The sequence below is a fragment of the Hypoxylon fragiforme genome (assembly GCF_022984875.1).
Source record: "Hypoxylon fragiforme strain CBS 206.31 chromosome Unknown GGS25scaffold_5, whole genome shotgun sequence".
In the NCBI taxonomy this organism is placed as follows: Eukaryota; Fungi; Ascomycota; class Sordariomycetes; order Xylariales; family Hypoxylaceae; genus Hypoxylon; species Hypoxylon fragiforme.
Window position 1 is genome coordinate 78,858 of NW_026054760.1, and position 19,140 is coordinate 97,997.

Consider the following 19,140-nt stretch of genomic DNA (forward strand, 5'->3'; position numbering starts at 1 on the left):
AGCGGCTGCCTACATGTTCTAGACGGAAGAAGTTCCCAAGTTTCACAAACGGACTCGTACAGGCCAGCGGATCCCGCAGTCCATGTAGAGATGGGCGGAACTTGGAATTGGGCAACCATAAGGGGAAAAGCATGGAGCCGCGTAAGTTGGGCTGGTTCATGTCAAGACTACAATATGGGGTATACATATAATTACGCTGAAATGCCGGCGAGTTCTCATCGGGTTGGGTTTACTGGCATACAGCTTAATGGATAGAGTTGATACGTCTGCAAACGCCTTGATTAGGTGCCGTTCCAAGGCTAGGTTGCCGATGGGCTGTTTATTTACCACCTTTGCGATGCGTCAAGATGCCCAGACCGGAAATCTTGCATTCCACTTGGGGTGTGCAATTAAGCATTACTGTATCCTTAGTTGAGTCGTTATTGAACACAGCCGATTCGAATTGAAGATTCTCGTGTTTCTCATGTCAGTCGACTGAATATGGAGGTACCTTCATCTGTGCAAGCCCATGGATCCTTAGACCAAATAGCATATAGAGATTGAGGGTTAAGCTTCTCGCTCGTTACCTACAAGGTGGGAAGGTAAATGGTCCCACTCCGTGACCTTCCGGGTGACCCTTCTCTATTAGCGACACCTATACATTGCTGCCGGACACGTTTGCCCCGGCCCATGAGAGGGGCCCGCTATGCTGTACGGCGATGACTGGCCTCGGTAAGCTGTGAAGGGCGCGCTAAGTTGACGTCGAAAGAAGCAAAATTTCGATCTCCGGACAAGACGGTATACCTAGTCTAGGTGACCTGTCGGTATATTACTCCACTTACAAAATTGGATGAGGGTGAAAAGGTCCATTGCCAACTCGGGGCATATAGATAAAATCTGAAAGATCTAAAAGAAGTGGTTGGACACTGAGCATATCGGGTATATCCACTTGAACGTCTGTTTAAATAGCTATAATAGGATCTGGGTAAGTTCAGACGAACGCGTTCCATGAGGCTCCACTAGCACTAGGATGGTGCAACTGACGTGCATCAATGAGATCTGTACAAGGCTGAAAGGGGGAATCGGATACCAGAGCGGATTGGCGTCGCGTGTTTTCCAAGCCAGAAAGGATCGTGGTTGGGATTTAGTTGGGCTACATCGGGGAACTCTGAACACGACCTGACCTGAAGCCCTGTCTATAGTTTTGCCCGATGCTTGTTTTTAATCAGCCGCTGGTCATCATGCATTGCAGGTCTATAACCTCCAATCGAGAGAGCACGAATAGACCATTATGGACCATCAGCATTGCTAGATTGCTAGCCAGCCAACCACCATTGAGAGATCCTTATGGCACAACAAACACGATTGGTTCAGGGGCAAAGAAAGGAAGGAAGAAAGAAGACCGAAAATAAGAAAATAAAGTATTAAAAAAAATAAGGAAGAGGGAAGAAGTCGTGGATGCATTAAATGGAATATGTGGGCTTGCAGGAGGCAATTGGATGCGTTGGCAGGATACATCGCGCGTGGACGACGGGGATTGGGTGAGCTGCAGGTCTCGCAGGGCTCCCTCTCGACCGCCGGGGGTTAGCTTACTTGGTTTGATTGACATCCAGATGATATTTTTATTAGCGAGCCGCCGGCGGGAAATATTCCCAAAGGCTACCGGGTCCCGATCTGCAGTCTTGACCGCCGTCTCGGGCGATGCAGCCTTGGACTGCCAGGGCAAATTGACCATTTGGGTAAGATGGGAAACCAAAAAAAGAGGAAAAAATAGAAGAAATAGCATGGAAGGCTAGAAAAGCCAGGAAGGCCAGGAAGGCCAGGAAGACCAAGAAGCTTACCTAGCTAGGTATCTACCTAGCAATGCAATATGCAGGGCCAACTCATCGTCTCGCCTAGCCGACCAAAAAGTCATTTTCCTTTCCACCTACTGGGCAATAGCAAAGAGAAGAGAGCAACAAGCAACGAGCAACAGCGCCGATTGTTTGTATATGCTGGCTGAGTGAGATGATGGATTCCTGCATCCCCGTCCCGTCATGCGAAGCGTACCTTTTCTGGATGATACCTGACGAGAAAGGGAACTTTCATGGATTTTCCTTTCCCCTCCGTTCCTTTCTTTCTCATCGGTAATTGTTCTTGATCGGCTTGCTTGACGATATCTCTATGGAATCATTGGCTCGAACCCCCCTTTTTGCGCTGTTTGCGCAATACTGTCAGATGTGAAGAGCCGAAAGAATGTCCATCAGAAGCATCCATACATCCATACATCCATACATACCTAGGTTAGCACCTACCTACATACATATTTAGTAGATATCGATGTATCAACCAAGTCTAGTACATACTTACCTACATGCATACGTACTAGTAGTACATACATACATATGTATTTACATAGTAGGCACACACTAGTACTATGTAGGTAAGAAGCGCATGATGGCAAAGATATGTATGGCATGGGTTGCCCTTTGTCATACTGTGTTCGCCTTTTTCGGTGTGTAGCCGCGGGGCAATGGACTCGACTTCGAGCTATGTGTTGTAATATGTATGCGTGTGTGTGCCTATGTATGAATATACGTATGTACGTAACCTAGTAATACGTGAAGTACGTGACTAGGCCAGGGGAAAATAGGGGATTGATGAGGGGCAAAAGATAAAAAAAGAAGATATACATACCTCCAGCGCTACAGTACCTTGTAGGGAAGTAGTTATCAAAACTACATATGTAGCAAAACTAGAAAAAAAAAGAAAAAAAGGGGGGAAACTCGATCGTGGAGAATCAGTAGTTCATCTTGATAGAAAGGTACTGTAGAAGAGAAGAGGAAGAAACGAGTATTCTCCGACGTTGCTGGGCTTTACCGGTGTTGTCAAGCAACAGAAGAATCGACAGGGCTTTAACTTCGCCTCCTTGACGCGGTGTGTTGTAAAACAGTAGCATCGTCATCAAGGTCTCCTTCTGCGTTGTACACACCCGCCAAATTTGGTTGGTGATGGTTGGCTGGTTCAATTGTTTGGCAAAAAGCTCCTGGGGGCCAGGCGGTGGGAGGGGGGGGGGAAGAAAAGAGTCATACCTAAAAGTCGGATTTGAGTGTTAAAAAAAAAGAAGAGTTGTATATGTACATAGAGAGGTAAGAGAGAGAGAGAGAGTGGGGAAAGGTAGATGGTACTAAATCGTAGGTTACCTGTACTAGGCAGGTACGGAGTGTTTAACGCGGACTGCGGCACTTTTGCACTTTCAGTTATAGAACGCCACGATAGCAGGGAGGTACCTTACCTGAGGCTAAGCTCTGCTAGGCTTGGTACCTAGTAGGCCTGTAACTTCCAATGCCTAATGGTCTAATGTTGAAAGAGGGACAGGGGAACACACTAAGGAATTGAGTTGTGGCAACTACAACATTGAACCTGCCACATTCCCAACTTTAGTATGCTCTCCTGATACTCCTGATGCTCCCAATGCCTCCAATTACTAACCAAATACCCCTCCATTTGCGATACGTTCTTGCCAACAACAACAAAATTGAACAAATGTACCTGTAGAAAATGCAATGTGGTTGGTACTTTGGTAGTACACAGTAAACAAATGACAGCAATGAACGGTACTAAAGCGGTGCTAAGCGGTCTCAGCGGTCTCAATGATTTACCCCACGTCGGCCAACGACAGTGCGACAACTAAATTCTGTTGTGCAACTGGATGTCTCGACAGCTGGACAAGGTTCCAATCTCCAATTCCCAAAATTCAATCCAATCCAATCCAATTCACACACAGCCCAGCCCAGTCCAGTCCAGTCCAACATCCAGCATACATACATATCCACCAAGGTCGACTTTTAGGTACTTCGGCAAGACACATCACACATCATCTGTCTCTTCTGCACTGCGCGCTGTTTTGCTTGCTTGCTTGCTACTACTCCTGCTCCTGCTTCTGCTGTTGCTTTTGCTGCTGTGTGCTGCTGTCGTTGTATCCCCCTTTTCCGTTTCCCTTTTTCTTTTTGACAAAAAGAGAGAAAGAGAGACTACTACATACTGCGAATCTGTCTGTCCCTTATTTCCTGTCATACCCTATACCCTCTGTCTAGTGGGAATAGGTTAGGTCAGGTCAGGTTAGGTTCCCTCCATATTGATCATAGTATATACTATATACCCGGGTTTCCGGAGCCGAACAGGCATCAAAATAGCTGGGGATCCAAACGGACGGAGGAGCCGAATAAAAACGAATCAGCCAAGTCACAACAGATTGACGCGAAGCGTGGCTGGGTATATGAGCTAAGAAAGAGAAGGTTATTATTTACTCACGTATCTCACGCTCAGCTCACGTATCAGCATACCAGTGAATAACTAACCCGACACTTCTACCGAGTGATACTTGCTTACGATCCAGCTCGCGTTGCCCAATAATTACTTCACACTCTTTATACGATAGTACTCGGTCGATCTGGGATCAACCGAACCGCGCCGTGACGGGACTAGTATACCCTTGACACCTCCGAAAGCTTTACTACTCTAACTATCCTTACCTACCTACCTGGTACCTTGCCTTGCCTTGCCTTACCTTATCTAATAATATTCTTTAACTACTTGAGGCCCAACTCTACCCTACCTACTACTATCCTTACCAACCACAAATCTACATCACCTACCTACATACATATCTTACTCACATACTGACTTACTTACATACATACATTGCTACGATATCTATCCTACCTAGACTTACACACACACTCACACACATACATAAACTACCCTGTCCTATCCTATCCTAATCCCTACTCGATCGGACCTAACTTCATACCATACCTACGCTTTACCTATCTAAGCCTACCCGCGCATACGACCAGCGACGACGTTCTGGTTCCTCCCCTTAAGCTAGGTCACGAGCTTTTTCTGCTTTTTATGTCTAGATGACATTTTGTACAAGGCTACCGACTACGTCGACTATCGAATAATATAGTAACCACCGTGGCTACCTAGCAGCTCTCTCGTCAAGGGGGTGCTGCTAGTCCTGGGGTGAAAGTGGCGCGCTCTCAGAAACATTTACATGCGCCCATTATGATTTCCATGCAGCGATCACTATCTTCACCCGTTTGCATACATTCTTCTCCACGTGAGTCGAGATGAGGAAAGGAGTCTGCCGAGGAGTTTCGGAATCGATGTTGATAGACTTCCATGATCTAAATTGCTGACCTTGTCGCCTCGACTATAGCCGTCTCTCCCACTGCCACACATCAATCTTCACGATCCCCGACCCCTTCCCCCGAGGCGCGACCCGAAGTATCGCGCCCGCGACGACTCCGATCGCGAAGTCCTACCAAGCCCGGAATTGGGCACCGTCGGCGAGAGTCGTCTGGTTCGGTTCGCAAGATTGGTAGCGACGAGACGTCCCGCGATGCGACTTCGAAGCAGCAGTCGAACGCCACCCAGGGTGCCGGCGCGAGTGCGCCCAAGAAGCCAATAATAGCGCAGGCTGTAAGCCCTTCGAAACCACCCACTCCCTCTCCGGCTTCAAGCCCACCCGCACCATCCAGCCCGTTACAACCTATTTTGAAGGATCATGAGGACCCGGGCCCATTCCCGAGGTCTCTCTTGGGTGATGTGTCCCTATACACAAACTCCCACCTCTCACCCGAATCAGAAGGTACCACTCTCGAAGAGCTCGCTCATCTGGTCCGGTTGTCTAAATACCAGGAGCGCAAGTGCGCCAACACCCGCATTCGCCTCCAAAGGACCCTGATTTCCACCGCTCTCTCGGCGCGCCTAACCCGCTGCGGAGAAATTTCGTTGCGCAATTTGGCGGATAGCTTCCGGAATGACGACAAGAGGGCTTTTGCTAATCTCTTTGGTGCCATTCATGATGTTCGGAATAGCTGCGATGCCACCCGTCGCTATGCTCTCCTGGAACCTGAGATGGAGTCTTTGCAATCGTCAGGAGTAGCTTCTGTCGAGACGCTCGTGCCTCCCCCAAGCACTGTGGGAAGTATTGGTCCTAGCAGTTCTGTGACCCCCTTTCTCAATGAGATCTCTGCTTCTGCCAGAGAAGCGTTCCTGAACTTTCTAACCCAAATCCGGACGAACCCGGACTACCTAGCTACGCGGCTATGCGCCCTGAGCACTTCGGAGCTCCAGGCCCTCACAACTTTTCATCAGGGATTGGAACCAATAGAATCGGTCTTGCCATATCATGGCCGTTCTAGTAGTCGTGCGCATTCTAGCGGCCCTAGTAGACAGTCGGCGCAAACCCCCAATGCTGTTGAGCGGCTTCTTTCTTTTCAGCGCCACGATCCACTTTCTGCTCTTATATATACCTGCTTTGCGAACTCGGCCGGCCCGGACAGCGCCGAGGACAAACGGAGGACCGGGATCTGGGCCACTGCTTTCGCTCGGTTGATTTCCACGAAGTCTACGAGTGAGCCAGTGTTGATCTCAATCCTCAACGCCTGGTCTGCTATGCGTGATTGGTCCGGACGGGCCAATATGGAATGGTACCTGATGAAGATACTTGAGGATGGCGCATTTTTGCTCGACCGAGCAGAAGACCAGAATGGAACACGGTTCAACATATCGGATTGGACTACCAAGGATACCATTGCTGCTGAGGAGTTCTATGAACGTGCTGTTAACAATCTTTTTGCCATCATTGATGACGAAGACGCAACAGGGATCCCAGAAGGAGTCATTGAATTAGGAAATGAGATTCTTCGTCGGCTGGAGACTAAGGACAGCACGCGCAACCTGGTTGATACTACTCGAAGATGGTTTGTATACAAGTGGCTCTTTTCCAGTTGGTTGCTCGCCGTTGTCATTCACCCAGAGAGTTATGGGATGATGACTGAGTATCACATTACCGAATATGGTCGCCAAAAGATCCTCAAGCAGGTTGCCACAATTGCGCAGCATTACGTTATCGAAATGCTTGCGAGTGGAAATCCTCAGAAGCCGGTATCGACGCCCCCCAAGATCAAGAGCCACATTGAAAACATCCTGGGTCGTTTTAAACCAACGGGCAAGAGAACCGGAAGGCTGCTTCCTGCTAGGTCTATCACGTCTCTGAGAGAAACCGTTGAAGTCCATCCTTATTTGGTGGTTAGCCCAGCTGACGTTGCTACACTCGTCAATGCCCTATATCCTGAACGCAGGCCACAATCCGGCCACTCCAGCAGCATTCGCTCTGGAGCGCCCTCGGTGTCGGGCTTCTCTGCCATCTCACAACCGATATCAATCGGTACGTCAAGAAGTAACTTTGACACTGCCTCGGTTCTTAGTATGAGTGCGTCTTCCGTTTTCAGTGATGGGACCACCTCAGGCGAGCCTTTACTTGAAGACCAAGTAGCCGGTACGCCTCAACGACGTTCACCGCCCATATCCGATGGGACCCGGCAGAAAAACCCCAACCATTATGAGGATGATGGATATCGTCTTCGCTTAGCAATGCACGAGATGGTCCAAAACTTGGGCCAGGAGGCTATTTCGGGATCATGTCACCCGTGTGCTGAACGCTGGGCTGTTGTATTTATTTCCGCTGATGGCAACGGCCTTTCTTTGCAGATGACTTACGATCCTGATGATGACGCAGAAGAGGAGAACTCATCTACTACTAGTGACACTGAGGATGATGAGCCTGATGAGAAACCCGAACTTGATAAGGACTATCATCAGCTGCGGGACTCAGTCCTGAAGCTCGTCGAGGACTTTGAGATTCCACAAGGGCTGGAAGATCACGGCGCTAAAACTACATTTAGTAATCGAGCTTCCGGACTGAAGAAGTATCGATCCAAGAACAAGATCATCACTACAGGGTCATCGATGGGTAGCCGCAACCCGTATCGTACCAAATGCGAGGAGGAGGAGAAGTCCAAGCGGGCTGCCGAAGAGGCTTCCCAACCTCCTGAAGACCAAGAGCCAACAAGTGAGCCCGAGTCTTCGGTCTTAATCACAATGCTTTCGGCCGCCTCTTCACAGTCACGTATACAATCCGACTTTGTCGCAGCACATCTCTACTGGAAGACCCTCCAACAGCTGAATGCTCTAACCTCTTCCTCATTACGCAAGAACGGCTTTGCAATGCTACTGAATATATTCTCCCGCGGTCCTCGTGATTCAATTCGACGCTCCGCCTCGGCAATTGAGGAGTATGATGCCTGGCTAGTATGGCTGAAGCAGAGCCAGGAACGCCACGAAGGCCTTATCGACACCATGATGAAACGCCTGAAGTCGCTCCGAGATAAGATGTGGTATGTGACGGATGTTCACAACTCGGCTCCTTACGAACAAACTCGAAATATTTGCAGCGCCTTGAAGATTATGGGCGTGCCGAGAAAATGGGGCTCTTTTCAACGGAATCGAGCCCAATTGGCTCGAGGCCCTGCTGCAGCCTATATCTTTAGAAATGAATCTCAGATGCTGGATCTGCTGGCCGCTGGCGAAGACCAAGGAGGCCCAAATAAGCTCAGTGACGCCCAGGCTGAGATAACTAACAAGTGGCTAGACCAGCTCGGCATACAGAATATGTGCCAAGGTGAGGAGCGAATACATCGCTTTTGCTGCGAGGTCGATAGCTGCGTAGCAAAGCTGGTTGGTGAGAACATCGTCGATGGTCCGGTGCTCTGGTCCAGCGAACTCTATTCGAGAGACCGCAGATTGTTTGAGGGATCTCGTATCGGTCGGGATAGGGAGAGCGTATGGGGTGATGATACTGCAAGCATCATAAGCAGCGAGCACGATAGACGATATGCATCCCCAACGCGTCGTCCAGGCTCAATGGCTCGTGACCTGAGAAACATGCCCGCATTCAACTCGAGTCAGGTCTCTATTGACTCCCACCGCCGATACAGTTTCTCGAGAGCAAGTACTGCGATGTCCGACACATTTGATTCGCATGATTACTTTGGAGCCTCATCTCCCATGCATGGTCTTGATTCGACGTCGACCTTCTGGTCGCCTTTCCAATCTACAATATCGACTGTTAGCTCAGCAACTTCACGTGCTCAATCGCCGACGACCAGTGTTACCAACCTCTCGAGCACTTTCTCGCACCCGAATCACCAGCACCTGTCGTCTCACCATTCTGCGTCAAGATCTGGCGCATCGGTATCATCGAACGAGACTGTTCATCTACGCCGACTTTCGGAAGGGAAACAACGTTTCCTTGCAGAGCTTCGCCAGACTCTCACCAGCCTTCTACTCTCCGAACTGGGCAACCTTGTGTTCGCATCGGGGTCGGAGACGGACGGATGGTTTGGCAGTATGGGCCAAGAATGTATTGAACGCCGAGATAACGAAGAGCGAAGGGCACGGCGGCCTTCGGGGAAGAGGGATCGTACAAGTAAGAGCTCCGCCAAGCAGAGAGTGATCGAGAAAAGGAAGAGTTTCGGTAACCTTCGACAAGCAGGGGAAGCATCGAGAGTGGACCTGAATGCGGACAGGCCTGATAGCGCCTCCGGACCAAGTAATGACAGTTCTACCACGAGCGAGACAACATCGGCCCGCGCGAAGTCGTCGAAGAGGAAAGGAACGCCAGACTTCCCTTACGCCAAAGCATATCAAAGATTGCTGGGAATGTTTGCTGTTCATCCAAATCCGTACACGAAGCTGAACGCTCTCATTGAATTGGAGCGTCTCATATCCGCTTCCTTATCTAGCGGACGTCGTTCTCGGTGGGCACAAAGACACCAGTCTATGTCTGTCGACGATGATACTTCAGGTAAAACTGACTTGAATGAGCTCGGTGGTGATGATTCTCGGGACAGGCGTCCGCAGCTGTTCCAATCACACATGTTTTACATTCAGCCTCGTGGCAATAAGAATGCCGATGCACGCTCAGTCATCTCCGTGAAGGAGGCCGCTAACACAAGTGCCATTGCACAAATACTTCGGTCGCTATTCAAAGACGCAGGTATCCGACCGAAGACGCTATTTCGCGATTTACAATTTATTAATTCGTTTGTTTCACCTTCGATTCTGGATGCTGATAGAAATAAGGCCTTTTGGGATATTGCAGCAGTAGCGTTTTCTCTGAAGCAAGACGTAATCACGACGATGGTGGAGGTGGCAGACGAAATCTTGAACTACTACACGCCGTCTAGAAAGCGTCCTAGTGGTAACGATGACGCACCTGAGCCGGTACGGCCAACACCGATTCACTCTCTTCGTGATGCAGCAACAATGTGGACGATCGCGGCAAAAGAGGGTCATGCTACAGCACAACGAGAGCTGGGGCTCTTTAACCTCAGCAACCCTGAGCTTGTCGAGAGAAGCACGCTGCCTCTCTCTAAACCACGAGATGTATTCAAACAGGCTGTTATGGAGAAGTTCGGACCTCGATCTGGAAGCACTACGCGCCATAATCCGGATAGAAGTCGAAGCAGTCTGGGTGCGGCAGGACCAGCATCTTCAGGCATGCAGGATACGACTACGGATGGTGACGTCCGTGACCCTACTATGATGTGTGTCGCTATTCATTGGATGAAGGAGGCCGAACGTGGCGGAGACGAGTTGGCCAGGACTTTCCTTGGCCAGAACGAGATGATGGGTCTATGATGATTCGCTACGGTGACGTTTGCTACAACGGCCTACCTCACCTGTCTTACGTTTTTCATCTGTTTGCACTCACGGAAGTCTTATTTGTCTAGCACAGTTGCTGACTTACCGAGAGCAAGATACAGGTTTTACATGTTCAACACATTTCCCATCTTTTTTGTTGGATACCCCCTCATGACTTTCATTTTCATTGCTACACACAGGTTTGTGTGTAGCTGTTCATTTGTATCTGTTCTGATTTTCAAAACATCAATACCCACGCAACTTGTTTGGTCATTTTAAATCAAAGCATACCGGGCATACGGATATATCATTTATCATTATCATCATCAGGGTAAAAGAATTTATGAAGGGTATGAATGAAATTCTCGCGGGGACTGGGAACATACATGGCATACGATAAATACAACAATACCCGTCTTCCGCAGTTCGCTGACTGGGAAAATATCATACGTTAACCACCCGAAGGTGAAAAGGTCGGCAGGCTGTACCAATACCATCATATTCTTTTTCATGTACCGCGCTTGCATTATTTTAACCATACTTTTTTTTATACTCTTTTGGATCTTATTCTATCAAGCTAGATAGGATAGAACAAATCATGATGGAATGACACGGGATAGGGTTTCTACATTTACGTATATCTATCTCATTTTTTGCTTACCTTACTCATATAGATGAAGATACTACGAGGTGGATATACCAACGAACGAACACGGAAATTTTATTGTTTTAGTCTTTTTTGACTCGCAACAGAGCGTCTTTGAAACCGGACATGTGCTAGTGATATGACATTACGTCCAACTGTGAATGAAGAATATGGCAGGCCCAATAGTGACCCTCTGGCGTGATACCAGGCTACCTTACGCTACCTAGGTACGTTCCGTGCGTGGTGTAATGTTAGCAGGCCTTGCTTACATGTAAGGAGGGCGATTGGAGTGGGTTTGGTCGTGATACTGCTCCTAAGTTTCCCACGGTTGTGGCTTAATCGCTCGGGTTATTGTGGTATTGGGGCACGGCGTTCACCTAAATGCGGCGGGGCAAAGGGAACAGTGATGGTATACTGAGGCCTAACGTCGTGGAAGTTACATAACTACCTACACAACTCTGGCAGCGGAACAAATGCAATATAATATTATGTATTATAGATATATAGGTACTACGGCAGTTATCCCGTATCTAGTCTTTTTTCCCTCTTGATGCTAAGCTATGCCCATTCTGTGATGCTTGCTGAGGCGCCGCGTCTACCTGCACGTCTCTCCCCTCAGCGTCTATCGAGACAACGGTCATGTCCGACCGAACGCGAAACAGCTTCCCTCTCCAGTTCACCGTGGTGCCGAGGAACACGGCCCACGTCCATATAGGTAACGCAAGGATTTCTCGTCCCAGCCATGCTAAGAACCACTCGCCAAACCGGCGCTTCTCTGCCCCGCCTCCACTGGTGCCTCGCGCGAATGGCGGTGTATTCTCGTCAACGTAGATGGTCCGCCCGGCGTGTAATCTCTTGAAGACGACGCGGTCTATAGCCATCCACAGCGTGATGCCCGTTAACCAGCAGTACAACATGGCCTTCCAGGTCTGTGGGATGCCGAAGGTTTCATGAAACCAGGGCAAACTGGTGAGACCAAACGAGATGTAGAAGCAGCACACAAGGCTCTCGACGCCGTGTTCGACCAAGGTTGCCGATAGCACTGTCCACTTCCGGGCGCGTAACCACCGAACTCTGCGTGCGGCATAGGCCCGTATAGACATGCCTGCCATGGGCTGGATGACCAGGTCGCCCCAGACGAGGCCATGGTTGGCAAAGCCGGGTAGGCTGGATCGCCATAGGAGGTCGCCGATGACATGGTCTTCGCACATGAACAGCGAGAAGTGGTCCAGCCCCTTGGGCAGAGTAGCGGCTCTGCCGGTTAGGATCGGGTTTCGGGCTGGGTCGGTGACCTGGTCGAGATGTGACTTTCGGAACATGTTGCTCTTCCCCACAATGCATGGGGCTATGCCGACGGTGTTGATGGCACTGTAAAATTTAGCGTGAGTGGTGGCCATGAACATCTCCTCTAGACGTCCGCCGCCGTGGGCCCAGGACCGCGAGAAGACGGAGGATGGGACGTTCACGTTGGACTGAGCGTCGGATCCACCGGTAACGGAAGAGCCCGAGAGTAGTGTCTGGCCCTTAGAGTTCAAACTACTCATGGAGGTGACCGTGTCCACAACTAAAGGCAATTGATGCACAAACTTATACGGTTTCGCTCTTTGGCCATTCGGTAGGTACCCGCAAAGTTTGTCGACCATACGTCCCGTTACGTCCCTGGCAATCCACACATTACAATCGAGTGGCCACATTATATCACCCTTGGCTTCCCGATACGCTCTGCTCAGGTTCCGAACCTTGGGATTCGGACCGACGTTGTCAACATGGCCCCCGTCACCGTGAAGGTAAGGGTCTTCGGTTTCGACGAAGACCTTGGCATCGAAGCCGGGGTGGTTCTCGAGGAGCTTTAGGATAACGGGGTAGGCGGCATCTTCCTTGGACGCTACGCAAAAGTATATGGTCAACTTGTCCTTGGGGTATGACTGGTGGAAGACGGAGGCTAGGCATTCGTATAGGCCGGGCTCAAGGCCTTTGGCAGGACGTATAATGGTTACATGTGGAACTTCATCTTTCGGTAAGAACGGCGATACGGGAGGTGGCGGCTTGGAAGAATAGTTGCGGAAGCTGTTGAAGCTATGGTTAGGATACCTCTCTAGTTGGGGGTTATGCTATACGAGATACGCGTATCGCGTATATCGTATAAAGGTTTGAGCTTACATCTGGTAGTTTCCTATGGTCTGCACCAGAAAGACAAAGGAACCCCATATAATGCCGACAGAGCCAAAAACTTGACTTATATTAGAGAGCATTGGGTCATGTCAAAATGGAATTAAGAAGTTGATAATTTGTTAGGTGCAATACAACAACAAGTCCACTTAGTACTAGCCATCAAACAAAATCATTCGGAAATGAACTTGAAGTTAGGCAGCTCGAGTTATGTACCTTGTGTAGGTAAGGTACCTAGGGTAGGCTAGAAATGAAGGCTGATATGTGGCTAACAGACGCAAGGACTCAGTATCGTGACGTGGGATATAAAGGTGACAATCAGCATCTTCTTGAATAAACAAGAGACAACAACACAAACTCGAGGATAATATTAATTAATGTAATGATTTAGTAATCTTCATAGTGTTTAATGTTTGGATTATGAGAATATAAAAATGGAACGGGGATTATAATTGAAATTTATTAATGAAGATCCGAACGTCAGCAATGATAGGAAATGATAGGAAATTCTCATTAAATTCCGTGTCACCGCACTGCTCTTACTCTGGTCAGTTGGTAACAGTGGTAGAGGGTTCCGCAAGTCCCGCTAGTCCCGCTATTGAGAAAAAAAAGATCCATTGGAAATTGCATACACTAACTCCCCAGGGCAAGGAGCGATAGTTGTTGCCTTGCGAATGAGGCCGTAGGGCTAACAGCCAAAGTACATAAAATAACTGAAGTTGTTAGTTGGTTGGCTGGCTGACTGGCTGCAACTCTATGTAGCTGCAATACCCACATTTTCAAGATTCAAAGGTGCATGTGCACATTGAAGCGAAATTCGGATAATTCTATAATACCGTAAGCCCGACAATCCATTTCAACTATGATTCGACTCCACTCTTTTTTTTTTTTTTTTTTTTCATCCCGCTAACAAAACTCGAATTCGATTCACGATTCTTTTTCATCTTCTCATATTCACTCATCACCAAACACAAACAAACTTTCTACAAGCAAGACAGAATCCGGGCATTGTTCCCTATCATGTGTGCTGAATGATCTACTCAGCTCAATATTGATTCGATATTTCCTTTAAATGTAAGTTGTCCCAGTATATCCTTCATGTGAATTATATGAGAAATTTTGGATACTTGCCGAGAAGTTTTGGCATGTATTAACCAAATACTCTCTGTACACCGTCGCGGTGATGACACCTTATTACTTCGGAGCTTAGAGATGTAACAGTCTCGATGAGTGCGCCAATATAGACTACAACGGTATCTGAGCGGTTCATCATGTGATGATTTCAATAACAATTACACATCAAGCAAAGTTGCTGACCTTGTCAAAGTAGGCCGGCATGATGCGCATGAGCCATGGCAAACACATCCAATGCCGTGTCTGTCACCTCGAACCAACATGAGGTCGATACATCTACTTCAAAGTCAACTTCAACATCTAAAGTGAAAACTAAATCTCACCCAAGCGGGCCTCCGCTTCATAAAATCTATGCTCTTCCTGCCCCGATTCGCATTTTTCCCTTGCCAACTTTTTATCCAAATAACCCTGTGTCTCTCTTCCATCTCGTCTATACTTGGGCGAGTCATATTCTGTCACCGCCACCAGTTGAGCCTTCTGTCATTCACAATGGTCTCTGGTGCCCGGAAACTCGTTCAGTCCAAATTAAGGACCCCAAGTCAATAAGGGCGTTATGGGAGCAAGGATTTTTTGGCAAAGGTAACTACAGTCGAAGTGAACCAAACTGGCTCAAAAGAGAGCATGCCCGGAGGGGCAAACATGACGGTCATGTAGCTGAAGATTTAACTGCCCAGCGGCGGGAAGAGCGTAAGATGATGAAGTGGGACCGTGCAAGAAAAGAACAGGAAGCCATACAACGAACTAGAATTCTCGAGGCTTGGATCGCCCCCGTAGGACCTAAGGAATTACTTGCTCTTCCAAATTCTGCATGTGACGTGAAGCCTACGGAAAACTTAGCAGACGTCATATTGGGTCAAAGCCCCGTCGCAAATGGCCAAGCAGGCGTTGTCATACCCACCACTGGTGCAAGGCTGAATGGCTCCTTGTCAACACACACCGCCATGGAGGAGACTATTGATGAGATGGACCCACCCAGCAAGGAGACAATCTTGATATCTGATGAGGTAGATGACCAACCCGTGCGCCCTCGAACCCCAACCGACCATATTGGAGCACGTAAATTCGTGCGGTTTTCGCCAAAGGTTGAGTCCACAACTTTTCGGGTGTCCGACCCGCCAAGTCCCGGTCACGTTGCGCCGTCGAATGGGCACGTGCAAGACAGCGGTCTACCCAAGGGAAGCTTATCATCCCAACCGGCAGATTTGGGTCTACCAGCGCCTCTTGTTGGGGAGAACCCTGTTTCCAAGACCAGCTCTAAGTTGGAGACCCAGATCGTAGACAGGGAACATCTGCAATTATGCCTGGAAGAAACCTTTTATCTTGTCTTTGCCCTAGGGGCGCTGACGGTCATAAACCCAGCGACTGGTAAGCCGTTCAGTGCATCGGAGTTATTCACACTCTTCCGCCAGACATCATATATGCCCCCGAGGATGAGCAATCTCCAACCGGATGATCCATTTCTCCTTCATTATGCTGTGTATCACCATTTCCGTTCCCTGGGTTGGGTAACGCGGCCTGGAATAAAGTTTGGTGTGGATTGGATGTTATATAACCGCGGACCCGTCTTCTCTCATGCAGAGTTTGCAGTCATCGTCTTACCTGCATATACGCATCCATATTGGAAGGCTGAGGGTCGTGAGCCCCCAAGTAGAAGCTGGCATTGGCTTCATACGGTTAACCGTGTGCAATCTACGGCGTTGAAGACCTTGGTACTGACATACGTTGACGTGCCACCTCCATTTGACGAGGGGCTTGGCGCGACGGAGATTTTAAAGAGGTACAAAGTCCGCGAGTTTATTGTGAAGAGATGGCTCAGCAATAGGAACAGGGATTGAAACCCTTTATGTACTTATAATCATGAGGTGGGATGAGCCGGAATCACAGCTGCATATGATGGCGTTATGGTATTAGAGGCCAATAATGAGCCATGTCAGGATTGGGACGTGTAAATGTATCGCGAGTGGTATTAGCTGCAGGCAATGAATTTATCCCACTCTAATTTTCCTAAATTTTTACAGGCGCTTTTACGAAGTGAAGGTTGAAAATCTGTCTCTCATATATTCTTAATACCGTAAATACCGTAGAAGGGTAGCCAAACCAGTCTTTTTACCCCCTTATAATCATCACTCATCCACTCATCTTACTAGGAACTTTCCTCTCGCTCCTCCTCCGGCTCAGCAGTCCCACGCTCGTAATCATTTTCACTAGCTTCCGGCAAGAACCTCGACGAGACGATGTAGACAAGTGCGAGCACGACCAAGATGACCCACACCAGGTATCCCCAGACAATCTGGTCCTTGACCCCGATAGCAAACAAGCTCGTGAACAGCGCGGGCGAAAACGCGCGCAGCCCGCTCGTGATGGTCAGCGCGAGGGCATTCAGCGTGCCCAGCGCCTCGGGCGCGGGACTCACGTCGTTGAGCGCGAGCTGCACGCCCGTGAACGCCATGCTCACCCCCGGGCCCACGGCCAGCAAAATCGGGATCAGGATCCAGAACGCGAGCTCGGCCTCGCGCGTCCCCTGGTACATGATCAGATTCATGACGGGCATGACGGCGAAGAAAAAAGGCCAGGCGTAGCCGCACGCGCGCAGGACGCCGTTGGTGCCGATGCGGTGTTGCAGGGGCGGGAAGACGACGAGGAGCCAGATGGCTTGGGAGAGGCCCGTCAGGCCCATGAAGAGGGAGATTTGGAGGGGGGTGAGCCCGAAGCCGCCGAGAGCGGTGGACGTGAACCAGAAGACGGGCACGATGGCGGTGTAGGAGAAGCCGAGGATCATCACGTGGCTGTAGTTGTACAGCACGATGCGCACGTCGGGGCGTTTGAGCAGGGAGAGGGCCGAGTAGGAGGGTAGGGGTTTGGGGGGCCCGCCGGCTTCGGCGGTGGAGTCGGGGTCGGTTGATGAGGGCTTGTTAGATGATTTCTTGTGCAGCGTTTCCTCGACGAAGAGGGCGCTGGTCACTACGGCGGTTAAACCGATGCACCCCACGACAAGCGACGACAGCGCGTAGGGGTACTCCTCGAAGAACCGCACGCCCCCGAAGGCGCCCGGATACTGGGCCGCGGGATCCGCGAGCGCGCCCCCGATCAAGGGTCCGATGAACAAGCCAATGTTCCCGCTGAACGCGAACCAGCTGAAGGCGCGGGCCTGCGTGCGCGGGGTGCTGTGCTCGGCGATCATGGCGCGGATCGTGACGATGGTTCCGGCGAAGACGCCGGCGAGGCACCGCAGCACGATCATCTGCCAGATGGTCTGCGCGAGGCCGAACAAAGAGGTGGCGACCACGACGCCGACGAGCGAGGAGACGAGCACGGGCTTCCGGCCCCACCGGTCGGCGAGGCGGCCCCAGGGGAGCATCACGAGCATTTGGGTTAAGGAGAAGAGAGACTCGATTAGGCCGCCGTAGAAGCCTACGTCGGCTTCGTCCACTGTGCAACTGGGTCAGTGTTTGCTAGTATTTGGTTTGGAGGGGTAGTAGATGAATGTGGATGTGAGGGACAGAAGAAGCCTGCCATCCCACAATACTAGAAAAAGAGAATAAATAATAAACTTACAGTTCCCATTCCGCTGCACCATCTGGTTGATATAAGGGAAAATAGAGAAAAAGGCGATGGGCTCAACAAGACGCGCATAGCATAAAAAGAAAATCTGCCATTTGGGCAGCGGTTTATCCTCAGGCTTCGGGAGCAGCGGATGGTGAGACCCGGCCTCGTCTCCGGCGACGGCAGTGGCAACGTCCGAGTCGTTGGTTATGGTCACCGGAGATGTGGCCAGCAACGGCGTTGTCTCAGTTGCGGTGACTTCGGGGCCGCCGGTATCCCCTTTGCGGATGCTTTTGGTGGAGGAGCCGCTCGAGGAGCTGCTGCTCGATGAACTGCTGCTGCATGGCATTGTGAGGTTGTTATTTCTTGGCGATTTGATAATTGAATTCCCAAGCCAAGAGACCTTGTCGTAGTTTCAACGTGCCAAGTTATTGTAGTCTCTCGTCCTGAAGCTAAACTCGAGGCAACCTGAGATTCTTCGGATGCAGATGTCCCAATTGCCTCTGCGTGAATTTCCCCAGTCAAGAATCAGAGGAAAGAAAAAGTTTTCTTTTCCTTGCCGATCTTTAAGAAGAGGCTGGCGTGCTTACGACGCGAGCAGAAACAGTTGGGAACAAGACAAGGTTGAAAGGGGATTATGCTTATTCTGCTGATTAGCTATTCTATACATAGAAGATTATCGGGGAATCAGATACAGTGTGTAGCACATAGTGTAATACAGACACGGAGACTGTACGCGGCGCCGATGTCTTGTCTCTTTATCGCGTTTGTGACATATGATTTTAGTTCGCTAATCGCTATTAGGTATTGTACATGCCTATAAGGTTAGGTAAGTTAGGGTATAATAATCGCTATGATTCTACTTGTGCTACCTAACCTAGGTACTATGTAACCAACCCCTCACCCGTGGCTTTATCGATCACGCCTTCTCGCATCATTTTTATATCCAACGGTTTTCTCTAGTTAAATATTAAATAATTTAACTTTTGCATCCTGTTTTATTTCATGTCACATTTCACATCTCAAAATTGACTCATCAAAATATACTTCAATATAATATACTACCCAGTACCTATACTACATCCAGCCGCAATTGCTACTTGAAGACATTAATGACAGAAAAAAAAGGAGGG

General features: G+C 49.4%; 4 protein-coding genes across 4 annotated transcripts; 2 read left to right on the forward strand and 2 right to left on the reverse strand.

Annotated features, from left to right (window-relative positions):
- Nucleotides 1–4,542: 4,542 nt before the first annotated feature.
- On the forward strand, nucleotides 4,543–10,684 carry GGS25DRAFT_260457 (uncharacterized protein). The gene is made up of 2 exons (XM_049257285.1): nucleotides 4,543–5,083; nucleotides 5,183–10,684. Exons 1-2 carry the CDS (start codon nucleotides 5,029–5,031, stop codon nucleotides 10,510–10,512), a joined length of 5,385 nt encoding a protein of 1,794 aa, XP_049116215.1. The 5' UTR covers nucleotides 4,543–5,028; the 3' UTR covers nucleotides 10,513–10,684.
- A 953-nt stretch (nucleotides 10,685–11,637) lies between these two features.
- GGS25DRAFT_488786 (glycosyltransferase family 21 protein) lies at nucleotides 11,638–14,049 on the reverse strand. The gene is made up of 2 exons (XM_049260851.1): nucleotides 13,322–14,049; nucleotides 11,638–13,228 (listed from the first exon to the last, which is right to left on the reverse strand). Exons 1-2 carry the CDS (start codon nucleotides 13,411–13,413, stop codon nucleotides 11,692–11,694), a joined length of 1,629 nt encoding a protein of 542 aa, XP_049116216.1. The 5' UTR covers nucleotides 13,414–14,049; the 3' UTR covers nucleotides 11,638–11,691.
- A 162-nt stretch (nucleotides 14,050–14,211) lies between these two features.
- GGS25DRAFT_488791 (uncharacterized protein) lies at nucleotides 14,212–16,474 on the forward strand. Its single transcript, XM_049260852.1, has 2 exons — nucleotides 14,212–14,404; nucleotides 14,658–16,474. The coding sequence occupies exon 2, from the start codon at nucleotides 14,683–14,685 to the stop codon at nucleotides 16,297–16,299; it is 1,617 nt and encodes a 538-aa protein (XP_049116217.1). The 5' UTR covers nucleotides 14,212–14,404; nucleotides 14,658–14,682; the 3' UTR covers nucleotides 16,300–16,474.
- GGS25DRAFT_488792 (MFS general substrate transporter) lies at nucleotides 16,475–18,904 on the reverse strand. Its single transcript, XM_049260853.1, has 3 exons — nucleotides 18,703–18,904; nucleotides 18,020–18,647; nucleotides 16,475–17,893 (listed from the first exon to the last, which is right to left on the reverse strand). The coding sequence occupies exons 2-3, from the start codon at nucleotides 18,354–18,356 to the stop codon at nucleotides 16,608–16,610; spliced, it is 1,623 nt and encodes a 540-aa protein (XP_049116218.1). The 5' UTR covers nucleotides 18,357–18,647; nucleotides 18,703–18,904; the 3' UTR covers nucleotides 16,475–16,607.
- Between the last annotated feature and the right edge of the window lie 236 nt (nucleotides 18,905–19,140).